Raw genomic sequence first — 18268 nt, 5'->3', positions numbered from 1 at the left:
AAATGCGTGGAATAGGTATGATTCCCATTTTATGGATGAGTAAGCTGTTAAGCGCCTTGCATAATTATTGTTTTTAATTATGAAATCGTGTACACCTATGGAGAAAAATTCAAATAGGGAGTCTTGCAATTATCCTTGATTGTTCATTCCCACTTCTCAGAGATCTTACCAGCCAACAATCTTGTGACAGTGGCAGGATGCCAGCCCCAACTACCCCACGGCCCAGGACAAAAGGTCCTCCACAAGCATTTGAATGTGCCAGTGATCAAGGAATGACTTGGTCCTCACTTGAATGTTCCAGACGTGGGTGTCTGGCTGTTGAGGCTCACTTCACCGTTCAGTCATTGTCTTGAACCACCCCCAAATATTTTCTATTAATATCCATGGCTTGATCCAAGTAGGCTCATTAACATTCCAGAATATCGGTCCTTATCAACTTCTTACATTTGCACGGTGTCCTTCGTGGCACAAAGAAGCAAACCATGCAGCTACCTGGAGGGAAGCATCCAGGTGGAGGGAAGAGCAAGTGTAAAGGCCCTGAGATGTAAGTAAGCTCAGCCTGTGCTGTGCTGGAAACAGCGAAGAGCCTAGTGCAACTGGGGCAGATCAAGGGAGAACAGAGTGATAAGGAATGAGCTTGGAGGGGAAGGCCGTGGTATGGACTATGGATTGTGTTATAAAAGTGACAGAGAAGTGTGTGGGAGTTAATGGATGCCACTCGTCCCCATTTTAATCTCTCCAGTGGCTTCTGTTTGCGTTTAGAATCTAAGGAAGGCTCTGCCTCGCCAAGTACCTCTTGGGCCTCGCTCCTCCCTGCTCGCACCTGTTCTGGTTGTTGTTTAAATACATGTCAGCTTTTTCTCTCATCTTGCCTCTCCTGCCCAGATGAGCCACTAACCCCCCTCCCCTGGTTCCCCTCACGCCTACATCCCACTCTTCCTGAGGGTCTGTTTACAAGTCATTTGCTTGGAAGAGCCTCGCCGGCCTCCTGTCACCTTGCCCCAGTTACTCTTTGTCTGTAGCCTTGGTCCTTCCCCTTCATCACCATGATCATGAGTAAGAGACACATGCTTGTCTCTGGTTTATTCCCTTCCTGTCTGTCTCCTTTGTAGGCAGCCCAGCCCCATGAAGGCAGGGGCAAGGCCTGTCTCCCACTCTGCTGTCTCTCGTCCCCTAACCCTGCAGCCTATGCATTGTACAGGCTCAGGAAATATTTGTTTCTGAATGAATGCTTGAAAGCAAGCACCAAGACCCCTGTGGACAGGACAGGGGAGAGCCTCGAGGCCAGGACATCGGTGATGGAAAGTGACAACCATCTGGGGGATAGAAGGTGAAAGCCTGAGTTTGCAGGAGCAGGAGAGACAGAGAGAAGGTGATGCGTTCACGAAGCCATTCGGGAAGCAGAAGCCACAGGGTTTCATGACTGATAGGACATTAGGGAGGAGAAAGCTTTACTGCTGGGGTGACAACTTGAGGGGTGGGAAAGAGCATTGTCTTAGCATTTCTTTTTCGTGGTTCTGAAGGCTGGGAAGTCCAAGACTGTGGTACCCACAGATTCAGGGTCTGGTAAAAACCCACTTCCTGGTAGACAGCCATCTTCTCACTGTGTCCTCACGTGGCGGAAGGAGTGAGGGGGCTCTTTGAGGTCTCTTTTACAAGGACACTAGCCCCACTCATAACGTGTCACCCTCATAACCTAATCACTCCCAAAGACCCCACCTCCTAATGCCAATACCTTGGAGGTTAGGATTCCAACATATGAATTTGGGGGAGACACTTTAGCATCTGCCTCTTGATTTCAGCTCAGGTCATGATCCCAGGGTCATGGGATTGAGTCCCTCGTTGGGTTCTGCACTGAGTGTGGAGTCTGCTTAAGATTCTTTCTCTCCCTCTGCCCGTGTTCCCAGCTCTCACTCTCTCTCTCTCTCAAATAAAAAAAAGGGGGAGAATAAAACAGAATTTGACATTCAGAAGTTTGCCTGGAGAGCTCTGGTATGAACGAGGATTTGGGTGGACATTTCTGGACTACTTAGTGTCCCACAGCAGCTGAGAGCCCAGTCTCTGGTGTTAGGGTGTTGGGGTTCAGCTAAAAGCCCCAGCACTTATGAAGTTTGTGATCCTCAGCAAGATGCTTAAGCTTTCTGTGCCTCAACTTCCCCAAATGAGTAATGGGGGTTATATTAGTACTTCCCTCTTTGGGCTACTGTCAGGATCATAACGAATTTAGAATAGTGTATAGCACTCAATGAGTATTACCTGTTATTGTTTATTATCTCAGTTAATCATCATCACAAGCCTAAGTGGTAAGTAAGGTTAGCACCCCCATTTTTTTAGAGGAGGAAGCTGAGGCTTGGAGAACGTAAGTAACTTCCCAAGGTCACCCAGGTGGTAAATGGTGGAGTCAGGATTTCAATCAGGACCAGCTAGTTTCTGCAGTCAGAGGTGGGTCCAATTCTAGAGTCTGAACCACCAGCCAGAGTGAGAGCCATGAGTAGGTGGGCAGTGAATGAATGAGATATCACTCAGGAAAAAAGCAAGTTTAGGGCTTGGTGCTGTGGTTAAGAATAACAAGAGAAATCAGAAAGACATTCCAATGTGTAGCAGGAAGGCAAGTGAGAGAGTGTGTTCTGAGACCCAGGTGCTCAGTAATGCCACCTACCTGTTCAAGGACCTGAATCGATGGCTTTGGGATTTTTTCCCCCAATGGACCATTCAGATTTGTTATTAAGAATTGGGGCCATCTGATGTCTTTCCTGAGCTGCCTTGATCTTTGCCTTAATTACTCATAAACCCAACTAACAATTTACAATGGAAATGCCCTTTCACCTCAGCATCTCATCGGACCCTCACAGCCTCTCCCGGAGGCAGGAATTATTAACCTACACTTCTGCAGGCGAGGGAACAAAGGCCCATAGGAGGGAAGCGGTTTATGAAGCTTGAGAACTCTGAAACTTGTGTAGACAGGTCTGCAGTGGAACCCAAGATCTGTCCCTTACCATCTGTGGTGTTTGGGCAAGTTACTCAACTTCCCAAACTGTGTTTTCACTCTACCGTAAAGCAAAAATAATCACCCCTGCTCCTTAGGTTGCTAGAAGGTGGCATATAGTAGGTACTTAATAATTCGTAGCCAGCAGAGAAGCAGTGATAGAAGCAGAGCCTCAAGACAAAACCAGGTCACCAGGTCCAGCCCTGGGTTGTTGTTTCTCTGGCGAACAGCACATCTTTCTTTCCTGTAAGAGTGAGTTACTCTTCACTGCCCTCTGGGGGTAGAAAGTAAAATGGCATGACACCAAACCTGGCAGTTGGTGGAAGAGGAAGGGGCCCCGCGGGAGCAAAATTTTTGTTTTCCTTCAGTCCAGAAAGAAGAGGCCAGTTGCGATGAACCGATGGTCCAGTTACCTGCTGGGATGGATGACCTTCCTCTACATCTGGGAGACAAGTGGAGGTGAAGGTACTGGGAAATGTTGGGGAGGATTTGGAAACCGGAAAGAACGAAGGGGCCAAAGTAAAGATTCCTGGATTCAGGTAGGGAGGAGATAGAGAGTCATCTGCTTCTGGACTACCTTGACCGCGGATAACTGAGACCATGGAAAGAGAGACCGTGGATGAGCCGGGGACTGCTGTGCCCAGGACACAAGCACCTTTTGAGATGCTCAGCAGTGGTAGGGAAATGCGAATACGTTCATTGAAAGGGGGGGGGGGCTCCATAATTCCAATGGATTGAGTCCTCAGACTGCATCTTGGACCCTCCCTTTCCACTCTTTTTCTTAAATCGAGGTAAAATGCACAGAACATAAAATTTCCCCTCTTAACCGTTTTGAAGTGTACGGCCAAGTGCACAGTTCAGTAGAAGTACACCCACAGCGTTGTACAACCAATAGCCATGATACATCACCTGTACTCATTAAACAATGCACATTTCCCCCGCCCCCAGCCCCTGGGGGCTGCTTTCTGACACCAGGAATCTGACCGTTCTACATACCCCACGGGAGTGGAATCAAACAATACCTGTCCTTTTGTGACTTTTATGTCCCTTAGCATAACGTCCTCAAGATTCATCCATCCATTGTGTGGCCTGTGTCAGAATTTCCTTTCCTTCTAAGGCTGAATAACTATTCCACTGTGTGTGTGGTACATACTGTGGACCTACCACGTTTTGTTTATCCATTCATCCATGGATGGACGTGGGTTGTTTCCACCTCTTGGCCGTTGTGAACAATGCTGCTGTAAACATTGGGTGTTACAAATACTTCGCGGGATATAACGAGGAGTGGAATTGTTGGGTCACATGCCAATTCTACGTTTATTTTATTTTATTTTATCTTATTTTATTTTATTTTATTTTTTGAGGAACTGCCATACTATTTTCCAAAGCAGCTGCACCATTTTGTATTCCCATCTACAGCGCACAAGGGTTCCAATGTCTCCACATCCTTGTCAATACTTGTTGTTTTCTGTTTAAAAGAAAAAAAGGAGGGGCTCCTGGTCGGCTCAGTCGGTACGGGGTGTGCCTCTTGATCTCGAGCTTGTGAGTTCGGGCCCCACATTGGGTGTAGAGATTACTTAAAAATAAAATCTTTAAAAAATTTTTAAATATTTTATTTATTTTTTGAGACAGACAGAGACAGAGCATGAACGGGGGAGGGGCAGAGAGAGAGGGAGACACAGAATCCGAAGCAGGCTCCAGGCTCCGAGCCCCCAGCCCAGAGCCTGACACGGGGCTCAAATTCACAAACCGTGAGATCATGACCTGAGCCGAAGTCAGACGCTTGCCCGACTGAGCCACCCAGGTGCCCCTTAAAAATAAACTGTTTAAAAAAAAAAAAAAGTAGCCATTTTAGTGGATGTGAGCCTACGTTCTCAATACATCTAAGAATCTAACCACCTCCAGATGGTGTGGTAAACATGGAAGGAGAACAAAGAGACACCCTGTGTCATAGTTCACTTAAGCTATGGCGAAACATTCTCCACAATTAAAATCCTTTTCTGCCTGATGAGCCCTCTCCCTTCAATAAGGCTCAAGAAACACTTGTTTTCATGCCCTTTAATTCCATGAAGTCCTTTTTGAATGACCACATTCTGTATTCCAGAAATTCCTAAGCTGAGGTCACTGGGCTAGCACTAGAGTTCATGAAACCCTGGCTCCGTATTTCAAAGGGTGTGTATTTATCAGGGTAGTGAGGATAGCTATTATAACAGAGAAGCTCCAAACTATTAGCAGCTTAACACAAAACATTTCATTTCTTGTTCCTACAAAGTCCAATGAGGGAGCATCTGGTTAGCAAGGATCCATGCGCCTTCCACCGTGGGGCTCACCATCCCCTAGGGTTCCAGGGTCCTCTGTGGATTCTTTGCATGGAGCTGGTAGACAAGGATCAAGAGTCTTATGATCTTGAAGGAGAAGGGTTTTTTGTTTTTTGGGTTTTGTTTTTGGGCCAGGAAGTGATACCCGTCACTTTCTCCCACTTCCATTGGCCAGAACTCACAGGGTGCTTAGCTGCAAGGGAGTCTGGGAAATGTAGTTTTTAGCAGTACCTTTGAGAGGAGAATGACGCTGGTTTTGAACACCCAGCAGTTCTCTGCCACAGGGATGTATGGACATTTTCCTAGAGAGAAGATCTGGGTTCTCAAAAGAACTGACAAGTCCTGAAAAGGCTAAGAAGCCACACTTTATTCAGACAAGGAACAATGCCAGCTTTTCCAGTTAGGGTCTCCTTCTGGTCATACCTTCCTGAGACCACATCCGTATTCCTGTGGTGAAACTTGGTATCCCTAAGTCTCCTCTGCACATAGTTATGGACTAATTTATTCAACACACATTTGCCGAGTGGTTCCCGAGTGCCAGGCACTGTGCTTTGGGCCAGAAACATAGCAATAAATAAAACTCATGCCCTGCTCTCGGGAGAGCTCACAGCAAATGGGAGTGATAGACACATAAGCAGATAATTATATTCTTTAAATATTCGGTAAGTACATTTATAGAGATCATCTCAGAGTATTATAAGAATGTGGAAGAGTATTAATCCAGGCTGAACCAAGTCGTATGGATGAGAAGCAGGGAGTAAAGCTAGGGACAAAGAAAAGAGCAGGATGAAGGGCATGAGCCAAACGCCAAAGACGAGAAAGAAGGTGGAGGAAGGTCGAGGAAATGTTAATCAGGCAGTGAGAACAGAGAGGTCAGCAGGGCCCGGATTATGGAGGATTTTAACCCAGTTAAGAAGATCAGACCATCTGCTGAATTACTTTGCAGATGGCTAATAGTATCTATTATGTGTTGGTTTGTACTAATAAGTCCCAAGGATAATCTTAATCCTGTGTACAGGGGCATCTGTCTTCCCTCCCCTCGCCACCAGCATCACACATACTGGTGGTGCCCATGACTGAGCATTATTGATGACGATGGTGATGGTGATGGTGATGATGACGGTTAACGTTGGTCGAGGAGCAGCCATGCTCCAGGTCCACTTCTAAACACTTTCCAGATATTAACTGGTTTCAACTTGGTCTTCAACCAAGACCACACAGTTCTGAGAGCCAGGGGTGGACAACGCAATGTGACTTAAGGACCTCCACTTGCCTCAGCCCATTGGCGAAGCTCAAAGATGGCAGTCTGCCTTTTCTGCTGTCTCCCAGCCTCACCCCTGTGATGGCCCAGGTCAGATTATACAGGATAAGAATCTGATCCAGAGCAAGAGATGGAGGTTCCAGGTTGAAGACAGAGATGATGTCTGGCTCATCTGTATTAGTAATAGACTGACTATCCCTAAATGTCAGTGGCTGAACTCAGTAGGGTTCATGTCATCTAGAACTTCAGTGTGGATGTTTCATGGGAAGCCACTTGTGTTGTGATTCAGAGACACAGACCCCTTCTGTATTGGGGCTCCACCATCCCACAGGGCCTCAGCATACTTTGCAGGGTCCTCTTTCTCAGACTTTCTCAACCTGGGCACTGTTGACATTTGGGACCAGATGACTCGGTTCTGGGACGTGTGCATGGTAAGGTGTTTAGTAACATCTCCAGCCTCTACCCAGTAGGAACCAGTGGTGCAGCTTCCAGTTCGCCCCTCTCCCAGTTGTAACAACCCGAAATGTCTCCAAACATTGTCTAATGTCTCCTCCACTGAGAACCACTGTTCTATGTCCAGCTGGAAGAGGAAGTAGGGAGCATAGGGTTCACCGGGGACTTTTCTAAGCAAGGAGCTGGAGAAGGTCATTTCTACCCACATTGCATGAGTTGCAACTGAGTCACGTGGCCCCACCTATTAGAGAGGCCGAAAAATGGGTTCATTTCTACCCACATTCCATGAGTTGCAACTGAGTCACGTGGCCCCACCTATTAGAGAGGCCGAAAAATGGGTTCATTTCTACCCACATTCCATGAGTTGCAACTGAGTCACGTGGCCCCACCTAACTATTCAGCCGAAAAATGGGTTCTCGCTAGGAGTCCAGAAAGAAAAAAGAAGATAGGTTTGGTGAGTCCATGGAAGCTTTGCCTCACCATCTTTGGAACATGAGCACACACACACATGCACACACGTGTATGCACGCACATCCATAACCTATCAGAATATCTTAGTCATAGTATCCATAATTATGTCTTTGAGGGAGGGAGAAAAGAGGGAAGGAGGGAATGACATGATGAAGGCAGGGAGAAAAGCTGTGATCCTGGACCAGTAGATAAAAAAATGCTAGTTCTCATCCCAGTTCTGCTCAAAAAAGGGTGAAAAAAAGGTATTAAGTTGAAATGATTTTTTATCTTACATGGGTATTCACTTTCTCCTCCACAATGTGGGCTAAATAGCATTTCTTTCCCTTTTTTTAAATGTTTTATTTATTTTTCAGACAGAGGAGGGGCAGAGAGAGAGGCAGACACAGAATCTGAAGCAGGATCCAGGCTCCCAGCCGTCAGCACAGAGCCCGACGCGGGGCTTGAACTCACAAACTGCGAGATCATGACCTGAGCCTAAATCGGACACTTAACACACTGAGCCACCCAGGCGCCCCACTTTTCCTTTTTTTAAAAAGTTTATTTATTTATTTTGAGACAGAGAGAGAGAGAGTGGGGGAGGGGCAGAGAGAGAAAGAGAGAGAGAGAGACTCTCAAGCAGGATCCACATTGTCAGTAAGGAGCCCGATTCGGGGCTCGAACTCACGAACCAAGAGATCATGATCTGAGCCGAAGTCTGATGCTTAACCAACTGAGCCACCCAAGCACCTGTAGAATAACATTTCTTAAGATGTGTTTCAGGGAGGGGGACCTGGGTGGCTCAGTTGGTTAGGCACGGGCTTCGGCTCAGGTCATGATCTCACGGTCCGTGGGTTCCAGCCCTGCGTGGGCTCTGTACTGACAGCTCAGAGCCTGGAGCCTGCTTTGGATTCTGTGTCTCCCTCTCTCTCCGCTCCTTCCCCACTTGTGCTCTGTCTCTCTCTGTCTCTCAAAAATAAATAAACATAAAAAAAGGTGTGTTTCAGGGACCATTAGTCTCCAGCACTATTGAGGAGTGGGGGGAAAGGACCATTCAATATAGTCCATATGCCTCCTGCTAATTCAACACTCATCTGCATGCTGACCCTTCTGATGAGTCCTTTGTTAAAGAAACGGGTTTAGCTTTCTTTCACGTGGCATTTTCTGAGCTCATTCCATTCTGTCAGTTCTTTCTGAAGCATCTACTATGAGCAAGTCACAGTTCTAGGTTCTGAGGATACGTTGTGTCAAAGACAAAGTCCTGTCCTCACACAGAGGAATACAAAAAGTACCCCGCAGTATTTGCCACATCTGCATGCCACCAACACTATCATTTACCCAACCTTCTTGAAATGTACTCTTTGACACCTTTATCTTTAAAGAATAGTTAACATTAGCTCTGTAATCTGTAAGCATTACTAACTTGCCATAAATAGAAATTGCACACAAAAGTAAATGCTATGAAAAGGAAATCTGATTCCTAAATTCTACTGGGTGCAACAATAAGGCTTTGAGCCTGGGTCCTGCCCTGTTTGTTGTTGTTGTTGTTGTTGTTGTTGTTATTGTTGTTAAAAAGGGAGATTATTAAAAATTAGAGGCATGGTAGAGAAATACTCGCATTAAATTAAAGCTTTCTCTTTTGTGTAATCAGAAGGATTGAAAAAAGCATTGAAATGTGAGATTGTTTTCTGGTCTGTGTTGCAGCATTATTTGACGTGTGTCGCTCCATTACCTACTGTGATGTCATGACCCAAGAGTGTCTGGTGTGACATTGACGGTGCTCTAATGGTCTGGAGGAAAACTTTATTCCAGTTGCCTTTATGATCTATGAGACTCTTTCCCTGTGCTCTTGGTCTCCACGTAAACTGGACACACCCTTATTTGTCACAAGAAAGTTGGATGCCAACACTGCATGTGTCACCTTCAGAACCGCCCACGAGAACCGAAGCAAGACTCACCCTTGGCTCATTCATTTGTGATGAAACCCTTCTATTTGTCTCTCTGTCCTCCAGGTCAGAAGGATTCATGTGTCTTTCCCTTCATCTACAAGGGGTCTACTTACTTCTCTTGTATCAAAACCAACAGCCTGTCCCCTTGGTGTTCGACAAAAGCCGTTTACGATGGGCAGTGGAAGTACTGTATGGAGGAGGGTGAGTGATGCCATGCTGTCCCCTCAGCCGACCTCCTCAAATGATGGATTATAAAAGAGAATGTGTGGATGTGTAGAATGTGATCATATTTTTGAAGACGAGTTACGACATCTGTGTGTGTGCATAGAAAGTGCGGAGGCCACATACGGGATGCTAACAATGGCTAATAATATGACAATGATAGTGTTAAAAATGGTGCTTTCTGAATGAAAGAGAGGTTACAAGACCACAAGGAACCACTGTATTCTTTGTCTTTTTCTTAATTTTCTAAATTAATAAGGAAAAACAGACAACAAAGTATAACAGAGAAGGGATTTGACAGACTCTGTTTACTGCTTCTCAAAGCCCAAGACATTTTTGACAATTAGATGATTTCTAACTTTTCTGCACAGGACAAAAGGCATTTTGTTTGTTTTAACCAATATCCTGTTGTTGGACATTTTAATTGTTCCTACGAGCAGCCAGATTTTGAATATTTAGGGTTTTCTTTTCATTTGTATCACTGTTCTTGACTTTCTTAGATCAAAGGCTCCCTTTGATAATAAGTATAACAACCCTTTCACTATACTGAAATAAAATGTATACATAATGTTACCTACTCCAAATTCATAATTTCAGAATAAATCAACACAATCCCTTAGCTGCAATATAAGACAGAAATAAAAGAGTAAATTGATAGTAAAAAGCACCATGATCATAACTAACCTAAAAAGATATTAAAAGGTGGCCAGAGGCTCATACCTCCAAGCAGAATCTCTTTGATTATAAGAGCTAAAAATGACTACAAAGAAGCCCTATTACACTGGGGGGTGGGGTGGGGAATAAAAACACAACAATAAAAACAAAAACCCAAACTTGGAAGCAATACCACCTCTAGTTGAAAATATCGCTCTAGTTTAAATGATGCAAATCAGGATCTACTGGTTGAAATTGAACCCGAAAATTAGAAACAGACTTTTTTTTTTATTTCTAGAAAAGAGGTCCCCAAACATGCTAAGACACACAAGAGGAGACAAAACTCTGCCCAAAGTGCGGGTACAGACACAATCAGGGTCTAGAGATTTAACAACCTGCATCTGATTAAACCTCTTTCAGCCAATCACAGAGGGCTCCTATATAGATGGTTTGCCATTGGCATCTCCTCCCTCATCCCTGGCTTCTGAACTAAGAACTGCTCTTTGGACCCCTAGTGGTGGGTTTCTCACCACCTGTGAACAACCCCAATTCTTTCCCTCCCACCCCTCATGTAATCCACCAATTAGCCTATTAGTTCTACCTTCAAAAATCGATTCTAGCTTCAGTTTCTGGGAAGGAGCTGCCTCCACTGCTCCCATCCTTCTCCAAATCACCATCAGTTCTCCCCCCCCCCAATTTTGTTAACTGGGCTCCTCAAATCCCCCCCACCTCCCTCCAAATCAATTCCCCACACATCAGTCAAAGTAACCTTTTCAGAATGTGAAATCTTGCAATGCTACTCCCCTGCTTGTGCCCCTGCATGGCTCACCAGCACACTTAGAAGGATATCCTGAGCCCGAAGAGCCAACACAATCCTAATAAAGGAAAACAAAGCAGGAAGCATCACACTTCAGACTATATTACACAGTTATAGTAATAAAAACAGTATGGTATTGGCATAAAAACAGACACATGGATTAATGGAGCAGATTGAGAGCCCAGAAATAAACCCATGCATATATGATCAATTAATTTATGACAAAGGAGCCAAGAATATGCAATGGGGAAAGAATGATCTCTTCAAGAAGTGGTGTTGATAAAACTGGACAGCCGCATACAAAAGAATGGAACTGGACCCCTCTCTTATGCCATACACAAGGGCCAACTCAAAATTATTAAAGACTTGAATCATAAGATGCAAAACCCCAGAACTCCGGCAAGAAAACATGGGGCTAAGCTGGAAGACATCAGTCTTAGTGACGATTGTTTGGGTTTGACACCAAAATCAAAAGCAAAAATAAACAAGTGGCACTACATCAAACTACGAAGCTTCTGTGTAGCAAAAGAAGCCATCAATAAAATGATAAGGCAACGCATGGAATGGAAGAAAATATTTGTAAATGATATACCTGATAAGGGGTTAATATCTGAAACGTCCCAAAGAACTACAACTTGAGGAAAGGAGAAGGAGGAGAAGGAGAAGAGGGAGAAGAAGAGGGTGGAGGAGGGGGAGGAGAAGAAGAAGAAGAAGAAGAAGAAGAAGAAGAAGAAGAAGAAGAAGAAGAAGAAGAAGAAGAAGAAAGAGAAGGAGGAGAAGGAGAAGGGGATGGAGAAGAAGAAGAAGAAGAAGAAGAAGAAGAAGAAGAAGAAGAAGAAGAAGAAGAAGAAGAAGAAGAAGAAGGACGGAGGAGGGGGGTGGAGGGAGAGGAAGGGAAGAAGAAGAAGGAGACACCTCACCTTGGTCTGCAAAGCTCTACAAGAACTTGCCCTTCTCTGTCCTCACCTTCTTCCACTCCCTTCCTTGCCTGATGAGCTCCAGCTACACTGGCTGTCATGCTTCTTGAATATTCTGAACTCCTTCCTGTCTTGAACCCTTCCCACTTTTATTCCCTCTATCTGGACCTCAACTCCCCCCAATTTTTGCATGGCTGGCTTCTCCACATTGTGCAAGCCTCTGCTCAAGTCCACCTGCTCAAGAAAGCCTTCCCTCATCCCTTCATCAATGACAACCCCTCCATCACCTCCAAATGACCCTGATTCCCTCACTGAGTGTGAGTAAATCCACCCACTATAAACATAATGTCCAAAACGATATTTGTTGTACTATCTGTGGTGGGAAATTCAATCTATGAAAGTTGCAATAAGGTACCAGCACCTGGATGATAATGTTACTATATTTTACTTCACTGATATTTGACTTTTTTTCAGTAATGGCAACTTTTTTTTTGTATGCCAAGATCTTGACTTCACCTGTTGGTCGTAAACCATCAAAATTATTTGTCTTGACTTGATTTCTACAGGTCTGTTGGTGATTCTAAGAGATTCATTTTTAAGACACTGAAGTATATTTTGTTCAGCAGGTTGGGGGGCGGCGTTGTTGAGGTTGGGAACCCTGTTGGGGGAAGCTTTGAGCATGCAAGTACACAAGTAGGCTTTCTTTACAACATGCTTAATAAAATGAATGAATAAAATATCTTTAAAACTTGATGCTTGTCCTGTATTTTGATGGCTGACGGATGAATGGATGGATGCATGGATGGATGATTGAGTGACTGTCCTGTGAATGACTTGAGAAAGTCAAACCACTCACAGACTCCTTTCCATACAGATTACCCACGATGCATCTTCCCCTTCATCTATCGAGGAAGGTACCATAACAACTGCATCACGGAGGGTGGCTTCTTCAGAAAGCTGTGGTGTTCCGTCACCTCCAGCTTTGATGAGAAGCAGCAGTGGAAATACTGTGAAACAAATGGTAAGGCACTGGAGGAGGGATGGGGGTTTTGGTGGGGAGGCGGGTGGGGGAGAGCAATGATCATTCTGAGGGGATGGTGGCATGGGGGAGAGCAGAGCATTGAGAGCAATACTTCTAGAAACTAAGTGTGTTCTTGGAGAATACATTAGGACAACCACAGGAGACAGGAATGTCCTAAGGCCATGTTCCCCCGAGTGCCTAATGTCAGCATGGAAAATCTGGTTGTCCTAAGAACCAATACCATGGGCTGCCGTCCTGACATTGGTTTTCAACTATTTCTGTTGCTAGACTTGGCAATACGTGGATTCACCCAGTGCTGGACCCTACCTGCATTTCAAAGTGGCTTCAGATTTCATCTTAATTCTATGCCTACTCTTATTCTTAAATTTTTTTTAATGTTTATTTATTTTTGAGAGACACACACAGAGAGAGAAACAGAGTGTGAGCAGGGGAGGGGCAGAGAGAGAGGGAGACACAGAATCCAAATCAGGCTCTAGGCTCTGAGCTGTCAGCACAGAGCCTGATGTGGGGCTTGAACTCACGAACTGTGAGATCATGACCTGAGCCGAAGTCGGGCGCTTAACCGACTGAGCCACTCAGGTGCCCCTTAACTTATTCTTTTTAAAAATGTTTATTTATTTTGAGAGAGAGAGAATGAGCATGAGTGAGGGAGGGGCATAGAGAGAGGAGAGAGAGAGTATCTCAAGCAGCCTCCATGCTATCAGTGCAGAGCCCAATGCAGGGCTGGATTCCATGAATTGTGAGATCATGACCTGAGCTGAAATCAAGAGTCAGATGCATAACTGAGTGAGCCACCCAGGCATCCCTACTCTTAACTTTTTAAAAAAAAATTTTAATGTTTATTTTATTTTTGAGACAGAGAGAAACAGAGCATGAGTAGGGGAGGTGCAGAGAGAGAGAGGGAGACACAGAATCCAAAGCGGGCTCCAGGCTCTGAGCTGTCAGCACAGAGCCTGATGCGGGGCTTGAACCCAACAACTGTGAGATCATGACCTGAGCCGAAGTCGGATGCTTAACCGACTGAGCCACCCAGGCGCCCCTACTCTTAGCTTCTTAATGACCTCCATTCATTCTGGAGCCCTCGCTGTATTAGACTCTATATACCACATCCCATTGAATGTTTCCATAAAAGCCCTATGAGATGCTATTTTTTCCACATTCAATAAGTGGTCGCAGTAAAATTAAATCCTGTCCAAGGTCACACTCCTAGGTGATGTCAGAGTTAGGATTTGAATGCAAGTCCATATGGCTCTGATGCCCCTGCTCCCTCACCAAGCAGTGTTGTCTCCATTGAGATGAAAATTCACGTGAGGCACTTATCCATGAGCACACTTATTCCTGCTAAAGCCTTATTTATGTTTATCCCTTAGCACTCAAAAAACCATAATGCCATATAAAACCTTGAATTTTATCTTTGTCGTAGCCATCCATCACTTGTATCCTTAGCCCTAAACCAACGTTAACCTTAGATCTCACGATAACTCTGTTGATGAAGCCTGCAGAGCAACTCTGTTGTAAATGGTGTGGTTGTTGATGGCTTGGGTTCTCACTTACACGCAAAATGGATGGAAATAATAACATCACCAGGAACTGAACTGGAGCATGTTCAATGTCGTGTTGCCTTTCCTGAGATAAAGCATGGCACCTACTTGATGCATGATACATGGAAGCTCTTTTTGTTATTTCTTCTTGTTCCTGTGACCTTTCCATCATTATTTTCAGAGTATGGGGGAAATTCTTTCAGCAAGCCCTGTGTCTTCCCCTCCGTCTACAGAAATAGCATGATCTTTGAATGCATTGAGAGTGAAAGCAACAGACTGTGGTGCCCGACCACGGAGAACATGGATGAGGATGGGACGTGGAGCCTCTGCGCCGACACTAGTAATACGGGGAAGGGGGCCGGGTGGGCATAGGCAGACTCTTTCACTCAATTACCCAGCAAACAGTGACTCCAGCCCTACTGCGTGCCAGCCACTGTGCTGGGCGGTGGGCATGTGGTGATGAGTAAGACGGAGTCCCATCCTCGTGGATATCTGATGAGCAAATAGCATGAAAAATACGATAGCGTGATGGGCAAGATGCGGGCCGCTTAAGATCCAAGAGAAAGGGGTCAATATAAGGTTTTCAAAATGTGAAACACCTAAGTACTTGCTTGCACAAACATAGAGTAAATCCACGCTAAGATTTAAAAAAAAAAAATTGCTGGGGCGCCTGGGTGGCGCAGTCGGTTAAGCGTCCGACTTCAGCCAGGTCACGATCTCGCGGTCCGTGAGTTCGAGCCCCGCGTCAGGCTCTGGGCTGATGGCTCGGAGCCTGGAGCCTGTTTCCGATTCTGTGTCTCCCTCTCTCTCTGCCCCTCCCCCGTTCATGCTCTGTCTCTCTCTGTCCCAAAAATAAATAAAAAAAAAACGTTGGAAAAGAAAAAAATAAAAAAAAAATTGCTAATAAGGGAATAGCAAGGATAGTGAAGCCAATTCGAGGGACATTTTAAGAACTACATAAAGTCAGTGAAAAGAAGGCTGAGCTGAAGCAAGATTGTTAAGTTAGCCACCCAATCTGGTAACACCTAAAGGGCAATCAAGGGACGCCTGGCTGGCTCAGTTGGTGGAGAATCCAACTCTTGGTCTCAGGGTCATGAGTTTGAGCCCCATGTTGGATATGGAGCCTACTTAAATACATACATACATACATACGTATGTAAATACATAAATAAAAATAAAATAACACAAAGGGCAATCAAACCTTTGGGGTTGTCTACCAGACAGAAATTATCGGCATCTCTACCAAACAAAAATCATTCACAATGTATCAATCTTTTACAAGTTACAGAGTTGGGGCCTCCAAGCAATAGCAGGTAGTAAGTCAGATAAAGTTCTATTTCCCTAGAGCAGGGGCCTGCAAACTCTCTCCTGCCTATGAGCTAAGTCTGGGCCAATGTTTCTCTTGGCCCCCAACCCAACTTTCTACACAGCCGAAAAAAGTCCAAAGAAGGATCCTATTTTGTGACGGGCAAAAATTATACGAAATTCAAATCCCAGGGCCCACATACAAAGACCGAGGCTGTATGAGGCACGAAGCTAAAAATAACTACCATCTGGCCCTTTCTAGAAAAAGTTTGCTGACACTGAGCTAGAGAACCAGATGGCCCTTAGGGACTGTTTAGACAGTGCTTTAGGAGGACATAAGGTCAGGATCTTTTGACCCCAATTGTGTGTTTTGGATAATTTTGTTAACAAAGGAAAACAAGTGTACATTTGGTGGGTGATCAGGGAAGAAGCCCACGAGGAAGAAAAATAGAACATTTCTCTGTAAATGTAACCTGATGGGTCCCCATAAAGGACATCCCAGGCGGCCTGGACTTCAGGACCCTGGACAGCTCTTCAGCACTAGGCGCGTTTTGCTCGAGAGCTGCGCCGCACAAGCCCGGCCAGTATTGATTTGGGTTCCAAATCCACTTCAACGAGTGGAGAATTCGCACATTCAGGATCTGTGAATGAAGACGACTCCCTGTAAGATGTCCTCTCCGCGCTTCCCACTTGCCTCCCTGGCTCCCCTGCTGATGACGCTGTCCTCCTCTCTCCCACGCCAGGACCCCTTGTGTGTTCACGCTGCCCTTGTGCCCCATTTCCACACCCCACAAAGCTAAACTCAAATAGCTTCCCAGGGAAGAAAACCCCTCTGGCATTTAGGATTAAGTCAGTATTTCCTTCCTTTAATGGGAGTCTCTGAGCAGACCCATGGGCCATGTGGACCCAGTTTTTATTTAAAATTTTTTTAATGTTTATTTTTGAGAGAGAGAGAGAGAGAGAGAGCGCGCACTCACCCGCGAGCAAGCGGGGGAGGGGCAGAGAGACGGAGACACAGAATCTGAAGCAGGCTCCAGGCTCCACACTCTCAGCTCAGAGCCCGACACAGGGTTCAAAACCACGAACTGTGAGATCATGACCCGAGCCAAAGTCAGACACTTAACCGACTGAGCCACCCAGGTGCCCCGACCCAGTTTTGATTTTAGAGGGGGCTCTGAAGTCTAAGCCTTCACCACAGCGTCAAGGCACGGGGGTAACCACTTTCCTATCCCCTTCTACTCCCTAGGGATTTCTTCACTGGTTCCTGGCTTTCCCTGCCACTTCCCATTCAACTACAAAAACAAGAATTATTTTAACTGTACCAACAAAGGATCGAAGCACAACCTTACGTGGTGTGCAACCTCTTACAACTATGACCAGGACCACACCTGGGTGTACTGCTGACACAAAGGTGAGGTGGATAGCATACCTGGGCAATGCCGCTGTGAAGGTGACATCCGTCCCTTCCAGCACGATTCGCTGGGGTTGCCAGCAAGATGAGCTCCCTGTCCCAGAGATGAGGTGAAGTGGGGGTGGGGGAGGGACGGGGACAGCTTCCCAGATTAGTAAGAGGTGGATGAACCATTTTGGACCCAGAAAGGTGCCATGCCAAGTGTTGGGTCTGGGAAGCCTTGGGTGTGCAAAGTAGGAGAATGGAATTTCTCAAACTGGGGCGTGAGAAGGAAAGATGACCTTGAAAGGAGATGACCAGGACTTCACTGGGCCCCAAAAGCCATGCACCAGGTTATTGACCTGCTACCCACTGAGTAGCCAACAGAGAAAAAGGTAGGGTTCAGTTCTCCTCCTTGTTGCATGGGTCCTTCCCCCACCTCTGCACGTAAGTCCTCAACTCTCTCCACAGGACCAACTTCTCTCTCCCTTCCAGTCTTTTCTTCTGATTTCAGTATTCTCCCCAGACGCCCTGTGTGGGTCCACTGACCTAATCACTCAGGATGTCTGGGATTTAACAAACAGAAGCCCTTTCATCAGATATGTGGACGGCTCTGGTGTTTCTGGCAATATTTGCCCTTATGATGCATGTGGCTTAGGGATGACACCAAACTTAGTGATTCCTCCCGAATTTTGCCTTGGCCATCAAAATCATCTTCCTGGAACAGAAGAGAGGCAACGGAATAGGTCTGGGGCTCTGGGTACCATCTTAACAGGGTGGGTATTAGAAATCACCCACAAGTCGTCCCCAGGCTTGGCTAGAATGAAGAACATTCTTAGTGCCCAGCCTCTGACTCTTGTCCACCACAGCACAACTCTCTCCTTTGGGTCCCTCTTTCAGCAAGTCTAATACAGTAGAGGTGAGGTTAAGGTGCTCAGGGTTCAGTGGCTTATCGGCCGCCATGAG

General features: G+C 45.6%; 1 protein-coding gene across 1 annotated transcript; it reads left to right on the top strand.

Moving 5' to 3' along the window:
* Window positions 1-3369: 3369 nt before the first annotated feature.
* ELSPBP1 (epididymal sperm binding protein 1) lies at window positions 3370-17322 on the top strand. Its single transcript, XM_058706751.1, is given in 7 exon segments — window positions 3370-3445; window positions 5091-5122; window positions 5125-5158; window positions 9478-9615; window positions 12899-13045; window positions 14789-14947; window positions 17159-17322. Coding segments are annotated over 7 exon segments (735 nt in total). The 5' UTR covers window positions 3370-3378; the 3' UTR covers window positions 17317-17322.
* Window positions 17323-18268: the final 946 nt, after the last annotated feature.

Source organism: Neofelis nebulosa, chromosome 17 (assembly GCF_028018385.1).
Source record: "Neofelis nebulosa isolate mNeoNeb1 chromosome 17, mNeoNeb1.pri, whole genome shotgun sequence".
In the NCBI taxonomy this organism is placed as follows: domain Eukaryota; kingdom Metazoa; phylum Chordata; class Mammalia; order Carnivora; family Felidae; genus Neofelis; species Neofelis nebulosa.
Note: the sequence above shows the minus strand (reverse complement) of the source record. Positions and strands in the feature narration are given on the sequence as shown.